This window comes from Vidua macroura, chromosome 6 (genome assembly GCF_024509145.1).
Source record: "Vidua macroura isolate BioBank_ID:100142 chromosome 6, ASM2450914v1, whole genome shotgun sequence".
Taxonomy (NCBI): Eukaryota; Metazoa; Chordata; class Aves; order Passeriformes; family Viduidae; genus Vidua; species Vidua macroura.
The window spans coordinates 8,051,267-8,067,872 of record NC_071576.1 but is presented as its reverse complement, the minus strand read 5'-3'; the positions used below and the strand labels follow the sequence as shown (position 1 = coordinate 8,067,872).

The following is a 16,606-nucleotide window of genomic DNA, read 5'->3' as shown; positions in this document are numbered from 1 at the left end:
GGTGTCTGCACTGTAAACCCCAAATGTTGTCGAGATGGAGAGGGAACAACTGCTTGCTGTTTTTACATCACCTTATTGAGGAGCAGGTTCACAACAAACAGAATGAAGTGCTTTTTGTCCCAATTCATGGTGCAGTTGTGGAACTCATTGCCACATGATGTTGTGGAGGCCTAAAGCATAAAAAGGATGATATGATGCTACAGAGAAGAGGTGCCTATCAAATATGACCCTAAACTGCTGACTGAATGAGCTGGATGGATGTGAGAAGGGTTCATGCTGCAATTTGCTGCTGTCTTGCACTTTCTGTAAGCATTTTCCACCGGTCACTGCAGGACAGAGGATGCTACAGTAGATGGACCTTTGATCTGCACCAGTACAGCTGTTGGCTGAGGAACTTCCACCCACAGGTAGGGCTTCATTAATGAATAGGTGGGGTTATGCCTGGAGTTATGCCTGCAGGCAGATGGCCAAGCCTTCAAAGGGCCTTCTGGAGGCTGCTGCCACAGCAGTTTCCAAACCTGCTCCACAGCTCCCTGCCCAACCTCCTTTCACAGCCTATCAGCACAGCAAATCTGCCACAGGGAGAAGTCCCCTCCAACCCAAGCCTCCTTCAGATAGGTGGGAGAAAAGATAGGATAGCAGCTGAGAAAGACCCACAAGTTAACAAGTCTCTCCCTGCCCAACGGGGCTGAAGGACTTGCATTTGGTTGGCTGATTCTTTTTTTTTTTTGCCAGAATATGTGAAAGCAACAGCCTCTACTGGGAACCCAAAGGTCAGAAAACATCGTGCCTCCCTAATCATGGTCTAGCATCCTTACAGAATGTCACATTTACACCTGCAAAGTGATCCTTCTGCCTTATCCACCACTGGAAACCAAGAAATCTTAGTTTGACTTCAGCAAAGCACATTCATTCCTTGTGTCTCAGTGGTTATAGAGTAATATAGCTGGAGTACATTAATATGAGTGAAAACATGGCATCTCCTCAATATTGCATAAGTTTTCAATGTTGTTTTTTTTTTTCCATCTAGAAAAAAATTGAAGCAGCTTTGTTGCCAGGGAAAAAATTAAATAGAGCTTTTCTTCTGACCTTCTAAAGACTGGCTCATTGGTCCCTCAAGGTAGTTGATTTATGTACTCCTTTCATGAAGACAGTGCAAAGTATCCTTTGAGAAGGATTTCTACAAAATCATGCTGGATGTCTGCAGAAAACCCCAGATTATTAACTTTGAAGAAGGACAGGTGGGTCTCTGTTCAGCTCATTTGTAACGTACACTGCCTTGTACATTGTCTGTTTCTTCTAGCTCTAGAAATAATAAATACAATAGATAAAGGAGATTCATAGAAACCATCCAGATTTCCTAGATGGATGCAATCTAGCTTTTCCAAGGGAAAAGGTGACCCAATGAACCATGAAACGTAATGATTCTCATAAAAAACCCAAAACTTCCAACTTCGGAATATTACCTATGACATTCATTTGTGAACTTTTGATTGCAAGCACATATTTGCAATCAAGTGGTTGAAGAAGAGACATTTTTGCACTTAGTCTAAGTCCCTGTCACACTGAAAAAATATACAGAGCATCATTTATACAGAGAAAAAGCAAAGAGTTCCACATATTCATACAGAAGCAACGATGGACTTCAGAAGGATTTAGTCACCTGTCACTCTCTAGGGGACCTTTTGCTCCTTTACTGTTTTATAAGCCCATTCTTTGCCTCACCACCTGATGAAACAAGAACACAGGGCTAGTCAGGGACTGCTTTGCGGCACTGAACAGAGCAAGTCAGGGAGTCACGTAATTTTTTCTCAGTAAGAGCAATATTCTAAGCTTGATACAAGCACCAGCCTTAACGTTGAGAATGGAGGAAGAGCAAAGACAACCTTTACTCCCTGTCCAAAGGACTGGGACAGCCCACCAGCACTCATTAATAATGAAACAGCTCAATTCAGTCACACATATTGTATCTCTAACACAAATTTCTCTGCAAATTTGTTACACCCCAACCCCATCCCTTTTGTCCAAGTTTCCTCACATCTAGAACTGCAGCTGATGTCCTCTGCAGCTTTCAAGGCAGTGACTGAAATGCCTTTCAACCCTCAGGTTGTTCTAGAAAAGGTATGGGCAGAGTGAGTTATTTTGCTGGATACCTTAACTTGCTGTCCAAGCACAGTCTGATCTGAAGAGGAATAATTACATGGCCTGCTGGAGAACAAACCAGACAACAGTAAATGGCCAAAAAAACCCCTGAGCTCAGCAGGTGTTTCAGGTTAACATCAGGTCTTGGAAAGAGCATCAGGGAAGAAAAATTAACTCAGAACTACTCATCGCTTAGAAAAATCACAAGAGTCCATTTATTAGCTTGCTTTGTTATGTAGTTCTTGTAACAGAGAGGATTCTGGCAGCACCATAATGCTTAGCACATGTGCATCAGCAAGGAGCTGAGATGCAAGAGTTCAACATCTCCTGTAAAAATAAATCAAGAGGAAACAAAACTACTGAATAAGGTGAGATGAGGCATGTGGAGACATACAAGCAATTTAAGAGCAACACAGAATAAGGCCTGCAAAAAATCGATCAAGGTTAATTTGTGCAAGTTAGAAAGTTTACTTTTTGTTTATCCTCCTAACCTTATTAATCTTGTTTCATGTATCTCAGTGTACATAACTCACTCATCACATGAAGGAGGCATCAAATAATTCTTGGTTTTGGCAGGGAAAGAGTACTATAAAATTGAACATTTGCCTGTGGTGGTTTTGTGAATCCACAGGGGAACAACTCCTGGACACAGGATCAGTCCCTTTGTTTAAACAGTGGGTGATGACCACTGGTGTGCCCCCCTTGCTACTTCAGTACTGGGAAGAAGCAAAATTAGCACCTTTGGGAGCAGTGAGCCAGCTCATAACTACAAGACAGAACAGAAGTGAACTATTCCGAACGTATATAAACCTCTTATTCTCCTTTTGAGAAAGATAACAGAATTAGATTTTGAGGACTGACTCAGCTGGGAGTTGTTTCTGTCACAATGAGGACAAGCAAATACTCAAAGAATAAAAAAGTAGCTGTATGATGACTGGAGTAAAACCTCTGCTAGAATCTACAATTCTGCCTCAGATGCTGACAGCTGCTAGCAAAAATTTAACTTTTATATTCCATATTATCTTACAGGAATTCATCTTTTACTACATAAAATATCATATACAAAGGAACTGTTACAGAAACAGGAATAGACGTCAACTGAGGTTGGAGCATGACATGTAAAAGCTGTGAATGGCTGCACAGTAGAGAAAGGTATTGCTTCAAAAATCCATCTCAATTGGGAAAGGACACCTCCTCAGGCCTCTGCCAACCCTCTTCTCACCCCAGGAAGCCAAACTGCACTCAGAGAAGGCTTCACTGAGCCGCCGGGAGGAGAACCACTGCAGAACAGACACGTGGAACACACCGAACATCCCGAGCTGGATGGAACCCCACAGGGATCATCCATCCAACTGCTGGCAGCTAAACACAGCCCTGGTGCTCTGCAGGGAGAGCTGGAGGTGTCTCTAAGGCACGTGGGGACAGCACCTCCTCCGCAGGCTGCCCGCGGCTCAGGAAGCGTCGGCGCTCAGTGCTGCACGCTCAGGTTACGGGAAGTAGCGGGAATTAAACCTGGACTTTCACTCCTCCTCTCTTTAGCCTGGTCACATCCGAGCTCCAAGCGCTTCGAAAGCAAACAACAATCTGAAGTATCTTACACACAATGAGGGAATCATTTTATTAGATTATGGAAGACAGCAGCATTACAGTACAAAAAGTTACAAGAGTAGCAGAAAAAAAGTGTTTTTGGTTTAAATACTCAGGATTATACTGGGGAACATGAGAAGGATAGTACCCTTTTCTAAACTAACTCCTAACCAGGTTATCAAAATAAGTTTTGAATATTTAGCACAAGTAAAAAAGTTACAACAAACATCGTTATAAAATGCTTTAATAAATAGTTTCTTTTCTGAAAGGTTTTTTTTTTTAAGAACATGTCAAAAAAATGTACTAAAACAGATGATCCTGCAAAGCAAATCCTGCATTCCTGTATAAAATAACTGGTTTCAAAACATTCATGTTTACATTGTTCATGGGCCAGAGTTTACACTCTCAGACATCCATTCCTCTCAGTGGTAGGGTTAACTAGGTGTATGTAGTGTTATGCTTCTTCAGTAATTAAAATAAACTTATATTCTGCCCAGTTAACAGCAATAATAAAAGCCTTAAAAAAAAAAAAAAAAGAAAAAGCATAAGCCTTCCATGACATTTAACCATTTCTACTGAGGTACTCCCATCCTCTGAGCTTGCCAGCCTTTTTCCTTTAGAGCGAAAGATGAATAAAGCACAACAGAAACAAGACTGAGGAAAATATTGTTCCCTTCATTAGGCCTGTATTTAAACGCAAAAAAAAGTAATACCACATGTAATTAACATATTCACAAAAGAAAAAACAATGCCTCTCTATGTTGGTACTGTACAGTAGATGCACCCGTTAGTGTTCTTGAGATGGGCTGAACATGGGGATAAACAAACATTTCTGGATCTATTTACACGTAAGTGGTTATGTTCCTATGTAAATACAAATGACCAACAGATTCCTAACATTGATTGTATTAACATCATTTTCTAATCTGGACATAATACCAAAAAAAGTCTTATAAACTGCCATAGAACCTCCTTTTCTGCAACATAAATTAAAAGGAATGACATGTAAAAAAAAAAAAAAAAGACCAAAATATTTAACTTATTAAATCAAATATACAGAGTGATTCATTTAATATGTACATATTTACAAAAAAGCACTTTCACTATTAGAAAATAAACTGTGTCAGTTGGGGAACCTAGAGTTCTCACAATTTTACTATATTGATATGGCAGTCTTTGACAGTTGCTATAGAAAAAGTTTAATCTCAAGGCACTTGTCACATGCTTCAATACTGCAATTCTAAAATAATTCAACAGAAATAAAAAGGCCACTTTTAAACCACAGTTGAAAGATCTCTATAATTTTTTTTTGTTCATATTACAAAGTGTGTAAGGCAAATTTGGAAAAAATATTACAGAAGCTACTAACGTAACAAGTGCAGTGAGCTGCCATTAATAGAGATTCAAAGTCAAGAAAGCAGTTTAAAGTTCACACAATTTCCTCAACCAGGAGGTTTTAAAGCCACCATTAAATTAGAGCAAGTAATAAAAAGAAATACATTCTGTAAACAGTGTACAGTCTTTTGTAATAAACTTTACACATATTGAAAATACAACCTCTCCTCTGCCACACAGCGAGTGTATTATAAGTAAACTTTACAAAAATAGCAACTATCAAAGATTACTCATTTTTTTCATCTGACAGTCATTGAATAATTTATACAAGGCTAAAGAAACAAAATAAATTTTATTTATTATTTTTATTTATTTTTTTTACGCAAAATAAAGAAACTATGAACATTTGACTCCAGATATTTTTAGTCCTTGATGCAAAGTGGAGATGTCAATTTTTCCCCTCCCCAGCAAGCGCAGGCGCAGTCTGCCTACATCCCAAATACAGGTTAGTCTCTACTGCCTTCAAAGTTTGATGCATTCACATTTTTTACAGATCTGTTGTCCATTTTGCCTATTTGATGGGATTTCTTTACTGGACTGCTCTCTGATGTGTCAGACACCTTTGTCGGCAAAGGCTTTGCGAGTTTGTGAGAGAGGAATTTGTCCATTTCCTCATCTCTTTCCTCCTCTTCATCCTCCTCTTCCTCATACTCTACATACTCCTCCACTGCATCACAAGTTCTCTTTTGAGGAGATATGAAGTTTTTGCATTCATAACGAATGTCTTTGTTACTGTAAGATCTGTCTATAGGATTTCTGATAGGATTTAAAGGTGCCCACTGGTTATTGGCACCCTCTTCTCTGGGAGGACGGCTTCTCTCTCTCTCTTTTCTTCTCTTCCGAGTCCACCACACGCAGATGATTATACAAATCAGCCACACAATGCTAAATACCGCACAAAGAATTGGAACCAAATAATCTGGAGGGCAAATGGAAAGAAATAAAGTGTTGCGTTAACAGAACAAGATATATAGCACTGGACATTTGCAAGAGCAGGATCCATACTTGACTACAGGGGATCCCCTGAACCATTTTTAGAAGAAAGGAAGTAAGATATCTTTACAGCATATTAACAACTGCCTGAATGCACCAGGTCCATCTGAAAGTGCTCTTTACTAGTTTAGTTTTACATTATTAATGATGAGGGAGGAAAGCTCCATTTGAGATCTTTTGTCCCTTCCAATAGACAAACTGGTTTTATTAAGTAGCATCTTTCTCTAGCACCTACACAAAGTTGGCTGAGAAAACCTGAGTAATCCTGCTAGGATAAAGTTTTTCTTAGGAGAAAAACCTTATCTTAGCAGGAGGCAGACAATGGAGTACTGTGCCCCTAAGTTGCTCTAGAAGTACTGGCACTTGCACCACAAATATTATTTAGTGGTGCAAGTGCCAGTACAAAATATTATTTTGTCCTGCATTTATCATCAGAAAGAACAGTCCTTTACCATTAGTTCTACGGACACTTATGTATCAATGATCTCCAAAAACATCCAGGTTAGGGCTACATAAACAAATTGGTACTGCATTCTTTAGCAAGTTCCTGTTCTACCTCAGGATGAAATACCAGAATATTTGCCCTAGGGAGAAGAGTCCTCACTGCTCAATGAACAAACAAAAGTTGTTGAGGCAATTGCTTTTCTTCACTTTCCCATACCAAACCTCACTACAGTGTTCTCCAAGCCACATAGACACAGATTATTTCTCTAGGAAAATATTTCTGAAAATGTTATGTATATTTGGATTTCTTCTGCCCCCCTTCCTCAAGAGCTGTACAGCTAGGAGAGAATAACAGCTTTTTTCTGTTCTTGGTAAGCGAAAACTCACACTTGGTAAGGGGCAACAATAGATGAGGTGCTTTGTTTTTATAGAGAGCAAGGGGATTGTTCAACAGCTCTGCAGACAAATGCTGTCAACCCACCACTCTAATGCCTGATCGAAACATAAGTTTCCTCAGCAGTTTTACGACATCTGCTTACAGAATAGCCTGGAAATGAAATACAAAAACAACCGATGTTTCAACACCACAGTCCTTCGCTCCAACATTCAAGTGCCTCCTGAGCACATTCTTATGTGGAATGTGACACATTCTCAAACATTTCCTTTTGGTAAAGGAAGGTGAGTACACTGCCAACATGGTTGGCCTCAAGGGATCTCAAAATGGTATTTTAACAGTTATGGGAAGGATTGTACTCACATGAGTAACTGCTATTCTCTCCTGATTTTTTATAAGCAACCTAACATTAAATCATGAATGGGAGAAATACTTCAAAGAAAAAAGAGCTCTTCATAACAACTTCTCCAAGATTAGAATGCAAAGCTTGCATTCTCACTGCTATCACATCTACTTTTTCATCATATGACCATGGATCCAAGTTCACTTAGTAACAGGTTCTTTATATAGAATTTTTGGCATACAGATTCCAAATTCAGACTACTTTTTCTTAAAACTAGAGGAAGTCAATGAAGCATCTAAATTATCAGTTCCACCTAGGCACTTGAGCATCCCACAGAAATGAGATTCTCAACACATAGGGCTTTACACCACATTTTCTGGTAGGTTTTCACCCACCTCAACCAATTAAGGGGCAGCAATAAAACAAATAAAATCCAAAAACAGGCTTTGATTTGCTTCATAACAACTCCACTTAAAGAACTAAGGGCCAGTGGTCAATACGGAGCACCCATATTAAAATGAGGAGTCTGGAAACCATTTTGCAAGAGAACCCAAATTAATCTACTATTTTGGGAGAATCTTTAAAGCTTATAGAGGTGGGAGGCAAAGTAATCTGCAGCCCTTTAGCCCTAGAATTTAATATGCAATCAGAAAAGCCAGAGGCTGAGGCATGCCAAAATCCCAGCTCAAATCCTTATCTTCTAGACAACTGCTGTTTAAGGCAAGCACACTCCTTCAGGAGAGCTGAGGAAGTAGCAGATTTGCCAAGACTTTAACAGATGAAAGGCATTTCCTAGAAGGAAAATGCAAGGGAAGTGGAACCAGGCAATCTCCTAATTGTTTAGACTATGGATGGAAGATCTTCCAGAAGATTATGTTGAGGAGGTCTAGGAAAAAAGTTGGGAGAGCCTCCTGCCATTGTAAGATTTTCACTCTGGGGCTTAGTTGAACTTGAACCTACCAGCGGTCTTCCACAAGCCTGTCTCCTGCCTCCCCCAGGCAGGAACACAGGCATGCAAAACCTCCAATCTCTCAGTTTGGCATAGCTCTTGGAGAGCCAGCATTCAGAGATAAAGGTCTCCAATCACACCATATCCTCTGAAAGAGGAATGAATGCTAAATACATTTCAAGCCAGCTATGCAGTAGTGAGGAACACATGTTGAAAAAGAGAGCAAAGTTTTACATCATGGCCAAGTATTGGAAGAAACTGGACATCTTTAACTCTTGTTAAGGTAAATAAACAGCACACAAGCACTTCAGAAGAGATTGGTATCACACCACACCTTCCCTCTCCCCGTATTTTCATTTCCTCACAGCCTCAGCGCAGCAGCATCAAGGGCTGAGGCTGGTTTAAGGTTAATGTAGGAGAATTGGACAGGATTGGAACTGCACACAACAACTCCTGATCTTATGAAAGGTGTGCTTGGGCTATGGCAAGAGTATCTGGGCATATCACATTAGGGATGAGGTTAAGTTTAAACTAGCACACAAGCACAGAATCTTGATCTCAAAGCCGCTTTCTCTTCACTTAGCAACAGGAACTAAAAACACAACCCAGTGGATCATTTTCTCCAATGTGTAAAGAAAGATAAGAGAAGTCTGATAGCAGGGGAACAAAAAACATACCACAGAGTAGGTATGCATTGGAACCTTACCTGATGATGAATTCCCGACAACGATGGTCTCGACTTTGACTTCAGTTACTGCCAACATGACCGTGCTGTTCTGTCGCTTGGTGATGGCATTTACTATTGTATTAGCAGCATTCTGAATGAGGCTGTTATCTTGTTCATCTCGGTGTGGGACAAAGGACTAATGGGAGTGAAGGGGGAAAGCAAGAAGTTATTGCAGTCACCTAACCATGGAAACGTACTTTTTAAATCCAGCAACATCTTAATTGAGTTCACTCAGTTGAATTTGCCTGACAGTAGCTACAAACAGTTCTGTAAAAGCTTACCACAGCAACAGCATGGCTGGCTCTACCCAAACTGCAGATGCAGTGTCAGACTTGGTGGGTAGCACACCTACTTGTTAATTTAACATACCTCAAAGGATAGGCAGTGACTTCCACGTTACTTAAACTGATGAGCTAAACTTAGTCATAGTTTGGAGCAGTTCAAGACATGTGGATTATCTAGATAGAAGCTTGGACTAATAACAGTCTACTCTATTTATACCATACACTTTGCTCCCTGCATTGTGGCTCAGCATGCTCTTTACAGTACTAGCAGAGACAGACAGTCCCGCTTCTGCCTGGATAAACATTTACTATGAAGATTAACTCTCTCTTGAAAACTAAGCTATACACAGGCATGGAGTGATTGAACTGTAAATACATCTAAAATAAGTATTTAGTTCATTAGGGCAGCAGTTACTTTCATCTACTTGACTTGCACCTTCTTCCACTTCTCACGTAGTATCTTATGTTTAAAGAACATCCCTGAAGCAGCCATACACTAAATGCATAGCAGAAACCCCTCCACAAGAACAATCCAGCTACCTGTAACCATATCTCCCTTACTGAGAAGGTCAAGAGCCCAAGATTTCTGACAGAACAAGTAGGCACCTGTTCACTAATTTGGGCTGAACTAGTCTTTAGAGTAATTTATCATGAGCTTGTAGTAGCCATCTGTCATTAACAAAACCTGCAGTTTCAGCTCTCTGGCAGTGTAGGAAATTGTGAGATCACAAAATTGCTTTGCAGACAAGACTAGGCCACAGATTGCTCCACCTGCATTCAAGTGAAACAAGCTTGGACAACTTCTTCCCCAGTAACAATTAATAAGAAAACATATTTGTATATATACACACACACATCTCGTACTTACAATAGCAACTTCCACTGCGTTCTCTGTGGAGTAAGATGGATCACACAATATTATCAGAGTTCTGTCCCTAGAAACAGTCCTAGTAGCTGGTAAATACCGGATTTCAGAACAGATATTTTCTGTTGTAGTGCCCTGTTAGAAGCAAGGGAGATGGTGTTATTTTAGTTCAAGTAAAAAATTACATGTAAAAATAAGGATCTTCAGAGTTCTTGCAGTTGCTAAGAACTGATGAAGGCAGAAAAGAGCGGAGCAAGAAAGGGCAGAAAAGCAAAGAACAGGGTTTTGGAATGAAGGGCAAAAAACTGGGATTGCATGATTATGTTAGTACAGTCTGAGCCCATCTCGAAATGCAAATAGTTCTTCAAGACTCAAGAAGATAGAATATTCAGTACAAAGCCGAATTTTGCCTCACCCTTTAGACAATTAAAAGCAACAGGAGTCTAGTAATAAAATTTCCAAGCTTATAATAGCAAGGAGTTTCACTAGAAACCTTACTCTTGCATGCTGTGACATAGAATAGATCCCTACATATATTGCCACACTTCATTAAGAATTCCATTCTCACCTGGGGGACTTTGTCTCCATTAAAAATTAAAGTAATTCTAGCACAGTCATTGTCCAAGTACCCAGAATTAGGCAGACACTTGATATTGATAGGCAGAGGTTCAGAGGCACTGCATTCTCCCCACTCTGTGCACGGTGGCTGAAAGCATTTCATGTATTTCTCCTGGCATTCTTGACCCATGGGACACTGGTTATTGGAATTATCCCAATATTTGTGTAACAGACAAGGCTTTTTTCCACACCACACCTAGGAATTAAAAAGAACGAAGCACTGTTACAGGTAGTTGCTCTCATGCATCAAGTCCAAATAAGCAATTCACACAGAAAAATATCTGTCTTTTGAAACTGCTATAGTTATATTAACAGATGGATCTGCTCTTCCAGGAAATGAGGACATTGAATACAGACACAAGAGTAAAAATCTGTGCAAAGATAATCTGAGAAAACACTGACTGGGCACATCTCCTTAGAAGTTTATGGATTTGTCCCAGTCAACCAAGTTATACAGAAATCTAAGTGTTTATTTTAATCTAGTCCTCTAGGCTTCTATAATATAGAAAGAATATATATAATATAATTCTATATTATATAGAATATTCTACTATATAGAATATTCTATATAATATAGAATATTGCCACAAAGAATAATTTCTTCAGTATTCATAACTGAGACCCCTGCCAGAGAATGCTGAATATGTTAAGAGCTGATGGACACTGGTGATAAGCACAACCACTCCAACCATGCTCCCAAAAGGTAACAGTTTGCTGGTACCCACAAATTACTGGGGTGCAGCAAATTTCCAAACACAGCTCCATTCCAGGAACTGGACTTGGATGATCCTTGGGGATCCCTTCCAACTCAAGATATTCTACAATTCCACGAAGCCTTTAAGATCCTACATAGTACTGTACAGCTGTTAGGAACTTAGGGATTTCTTAAAGCACAACTGTCAGCAACAAAGTGCAAGTGTTCCATTATACATGGAAGAAACCCAGTACCACACATAGATGAGTTGAATTTAAGGTACATGTTCAATCTGCTTTTAGGTCTTACTTGTCCTCAGTCACAAAATCAACAGGATCTAGTTCACAATAAATATACAAAGGTTGAAAGCTGTCAATCCATAAAACTACTGAAGAACAATACAAAAAAGGAGTTAATACCCAGTGAAAATTTTCTTCCTACATGTCCTCCCCCTTGGAACTCACATTTCACAAAATTAGGAGTTCTAAAACTGTGTTTGCAAAGCTTCAGCAGTGTGATTTATTTATCCTTTATTCCAGCTCATATTTTATTTTCTGCAACAAGCAGTCTAGAGAGCCTGTTCTAGCAGGTTGACAGCAGGACAGTAACTTATGATATTAAAGAAAATCCATAACTACTTTTACAGGAAGCCACTTAAAAAAAAAAACCAAAACAAACAAACAATGAAATTTAAAGAAGACAAAGACTAACTGGTGCATGAAGAACAATGAGTTTGTTTCAGCCACTAGAGTTTAAGAAAATAGGCCAAAATGCCTACCTTGGTGCAGTCAATACGTCCATCCAAACAGTGGCAGCTGTTGCACTCCTGTTCCCACCTGCTGCCATGGGGAAAGGTCATTCCTTTAAGCCAGCAAGGCTTTCCAATTCCAATCACTAAAGGAAAAAACAAAACAAAAAGCACATTCAGACACTTCATCTCTTCAAGCTATAATAAATACTGTACAAATTTAAATTAAAAGTATTAGCTACTGCTCCTTACATATCGGACTACTGTAGATAAACTTTATACTGGCTACGTTGTGCCCTATTGTGTTTTGGGTAAAGGTTGATAGCAGATATAAGAATACCTTCTTGACATCTAGGACCAATTCTTCCAGGAGGACAAGTGCATCGGTATCCATTTATTTCATCTATACAGGTGGCACCATACCCACAAGGAGAAGACTGGCACTCATCAATATCTGGACAGAAAATAGGTAAAACTCAGTGGCAAGGACACACGACATTGTAATTAATAATTTACTGAGGTGTAATCTAACAGTATCTCCTTTCTTTAAAAGCAAAGGACAGTGTGGCTATAGAATTAATCTTGTAATTAAACAGTTCTGCCATTTCAGCAATAACCAGTAACAGATTTCTCATAATTGCACTCTAATTGAAGTTCTGGTAATCAAAACAGCAGTCATATGCTGACTCATCTCACAGACCAGAGGTGTTGGACAGCTGAAGGTGTTAGTGCCCTGTCCACATTCAGCTACAGAACAAGTCCTACATCCTGTTCTGACACTAATCTCAGACATTTAGGCTTCATACAAAAGCATGTGTTTTCATAAAGTTATCAGAGTGCAAAAGCTGAACAATGATCTTGCTCAACAATGCTCAAAGAAGTGACTTGCTGTAATACAAGTGACCAAAAGGCAGAAGAATGACAGTTGTAACACACATTTGATGAACGTTAATAACCTTGAAATCATGAGTATATTTATTTAATACATAGATACTTAGCATAAAAGCCTCTTTAACAAAACCTGCAAAGATTCAGAGGCTTAGCCACAGAAACCAATGGAAAAAGGCATGGAAGCATGGTCCATTCAGATGGACAGCAATGTGTCATTTGTTATCCTGGGGAAGTGACCAATACTGATTTATGCACCAGAAACCAGTTCATCAAGTTGTGAGCCACAGGCACCAACTGCTTCATTTTCAACCAGAACCTCTCTCTTCCAAAGCATCCTTTGAAATGTTTCCTTCCACTGAGTATGAATGCCCTTTCCACACCAGAGAAAACTGTTTAAACACCAGTTCTGGTGCAATACATGGTATCAGCTTATTTTAAAGTACAGGACTTTGAAAATGAACATGATAAATGGCAGTAGTGAGACTGCTACACTTGTAGGCAATGCAAAACAATCCAATGGTTATGTAAGAGCTTTTGGTTCTATTTTAACTTCCTTCAAAAGTGCACTAAGATCTAAACTTCAACAGGGTTTAACTACTCTTCTCTCCTGTCTTCACACTAGATAGGTTTAAGATCCTCCAGCCTGAGTATGCTGAAAAAGATGATTTAAATATTTTTCTGTATCAGCCATAAAAGGCATTTTTTTCAGAGCTACTCCTTCCATCTATACCAGTCTAAACAAGTAAAAAAATATCTGCAGCTCCATTACAAATGCACAGTATTTGTGACATCCTAGCCTTAAGGGGAAGAGGAGCAGCAAAGAGAATTCAATATCCCTTTTTGGGTATCTGGATATAAACACACAGTGCTCTGCCATGCCTGGCTCTGTATTGAGACACCACCTAAGCTGATGCTTCCACCCCTCCAACCAGAAGTGCTGGCTTGTTTGCTCTAAGCTAAAATGAGGGTGAAGTCTCAACTTGAAAGCACATCACCATACTGATGGAGTGGAAGGACCAAGCCCAGAAGCCTTGAGCCTACAGAATATTCAAAGTCTGATCTTCCAAAGCAGAAAGTAGAAATAAAGTATATATTCATTCAAGTTAAAATGGTAAAATTCCTTTAAAAAGACAAAATGAAAACAAACCAAAAAAACAACCAAACAACAACCCCCCCCAGCAGCTTGTTCCAAAACACTTCAAAATACCTTTAGGGTCTGTTGTTCTCCTCCTTTTTGGCCTCTACCCTTCAGAATAATTGCAGTGTAATAGGTTTGTTTTCTAGCTTTGAAAGACTTTTATCATATTTCTGTTATTCATGTGCTAGCACTACACTCAATGTTTTTGTTTCCATTTGGAATGTCTCAGTGCATTTTGGTTTCTTATATTAAGTGGAACACATTCAGATATATGTCATCTTTACCAACAAGATGTTTATCAACAGAGAAATATTTAAAATTTAAGCTTCTACGAAGCCAGCACCCCAGAAACATCAGAATTATCCACGAGAATCCAGCAATCAAGTCTTTAAGCCAACTCATTTCAGTGCCATTTAATGAAATGAGTAACAGACCATAAGCTGCTATTATTTACAAGGTATCAGTACCTGGCTAACAGGTGGCTTCTGCTTCATTATTTGGAATTCAGTTGAGCTAATGTAAAAAGGGTCACCAGGTGTTCTTTCCAATTTGTGCAGAGTGGTACAACCATCCAGGTCTTTACCCATGCAGGTACTTACTGATTCTGCAGTCAGGACCAGCAAAGCCAGGGGCGCATTCACATCGGAACCAGTTCACTCCGTCAACACAGATCCCTCCGTTGTAACTGTAAATAAAAAAGTGGGGTTAACAAGCCATCTACACTGTTTCACTGGTCAATTAAAGCTTTGTTAATTAAAGCTTCTGCTGCTCTTTAGGGGGAACAATTTATTTCTATCAAGAGCAAAAGCATAATGCTAGATAAACAATATTGCTTAGCAAGTCAATAGTTAAACAGCAACATCCTACAGATGCATGAGGAAGCATATCCACAGAACTCAAGGAGGTAGAACAGCACTTTCAAAGGAGTACAAAGAAAGCCCAAGTTTGGTTTTTAATACATGAAGCACAGATGATGGCATCAGAGTGGACAATTGAGAAAGACAAGGCAGATTGTTCCATCCACAACCAGTTTTTTCCCCTCTTCAACTAAAAATATCAGCCTCTGTATTTAAAATATTCCCATTTTATTTCCCAAAAATTCAGCTTTGTTTTTTAACATGTTTAAACATAGTAATTGGTCCAACAGGACATTTTTATATTATTTAAAATTATTTACTGTAAAGTAACAGGTTTTGATTTCTCATTTTTTTACTTTATCCAATTACAGATGCTTCAAATGTTATCATATGTGATTCACTTCATACCACTGTAATTTACTGGTCAGTTCCACCACGGAGACTACACTAAAATACTTTTATTTGTTCATACATGAATCAACTCAAGATTGTTTTGTGGTCTTTGGTGCTGTCAAGAAATGTCAAGGAATACGGCACAGGCAAAAAAATGGTTATAAGATATTTTACAGAGGCTGGCTTCAATTATGTTAGAGTTAAATTAGTTCCAATCCGTAATGTAAATCTGTATTACTGTGCTCACTTGTATTTTCACAATAGGTACAGGACTGGAGTTCGTATACTTACCATGGATGAGGGTTGCAATCATTGGTGTCTAGAAAAAAGAATATTGGCTAGTGTAAATAGTGGCACAATTTATTTTCTAAAATATAAACAGAGTTTATAGTTATATAAAATTATATATACTTCTATAGTTCAGAAGCCATTATATTTGATAAGTAAAGAAAAATATACAGAACTGAATGTTTTCTTCCACACTTGCAAAAAAAGTTCTATTATCATATATATCAACAGTAGGCAGCATAAAAACAGAAATCAGATTTAGAGTTTCCCTCCCACTCCAATTTCACACCTTGGTGGAAAAAAATAAAAATCAAAGTTGCAGGCCTAACTCCACCTAACCAATTCATTGTCTTGGTATGCCAAAGTAGTTAACTGCTATCCTCAGAGAAAATGGCTTATACACTACTGCCTGCCTTTCCAGATCCTCTTCATTATTAAAATTATTCCTGTGAGTATTTTTTCCTACTCTGCACACACTCCCAAAATTGTATTTTTATAGAAGGCCAAGAGTCTTATTTTGGCAGAGACTGGATGCAAAAAGCAGCGTGACAAACTCTTCATTCATTACTCGAGCGTCGTCTTCTTTACCTACCTCCCACTCTGAATGATTCAGATATTTTGGCACATGAACCCCATAAACTTGCTTTGTTTCAGTTAACAGCTCTCTGCCAGACACTCCCAATATCCCAGGGGGATGCAGGGGAAGAAAGGAGAAAAGCCTTACTCTGTGTGCATGTGCGTCCTTCCCATCCTTCTTTGCAGATGCACGAGAAGGAATCGCCGCTGCCAACACAAGTTCCACCATTCATGCAAGGGTTTAGAATACAGCTGCTGTTTTTAGCTTTGAAAACAGAAA

At 39.0% G+C, this 16,606-nt stretch overlaps 1 protein-coding gene across 2 annotated transcripts in view; it reads right to left on the bottom strand.

Moving 5' to 3' along the window:
* Positions 1 to 3,736: 3,736 nt before the first annotated feature.
* The window catches only part of JAG2 (jagged canonical Notch ligand 2), a 69,025-nt gene continuing 56,155 nt past the window's right edge, over positions 3,737 to 16,606 (bottom strand). For both annotated transcript variants that reach the window (XM_053981241.1, XM_053981242.1), the window contains 9 exons: positions 16,475 to 16,591; positions 15,754 to 15,781; positions 14,812 to 14,897; positions 12,524 to 12,637; positions 12,214 to 12,329; positions 10,692 to 10,937; positions 10,127 to 10,258; positions 8,954 to 9,110; positions 3,737 to 6,043 (listed from right to left, as the gene is read on the bottom strand). In XM_053981241.1, the coding sequence (XP_053837216.1) occupies positions 5,571 to 6,043; positions 8,954 to 9,110; positions 10,127 to 10,258; positions 10,692 to 10,937; positions 12,214 to 12,329; positions 12,524 to 12,637; positions 14,812 to 14,897; positions 15,754 to 15,781; positions 16,475 to 16,591 (1,469 nt within the window). In that variant the 3' untranslated portion in view covers positions 3,737 to 5,570. The remainder of the gene's footprint in view (positions 6,044 to 8,953; positions 9,111 to 10,126; positions 10,259 to 10,691; positions 10,938 to 12,213; positions 12,330 to 12,523; positions 12,638 to 14,811; positions 14,898 to 15,753; positions 15,782 to 16,474; positions 16,592 to 16,606) is intronic.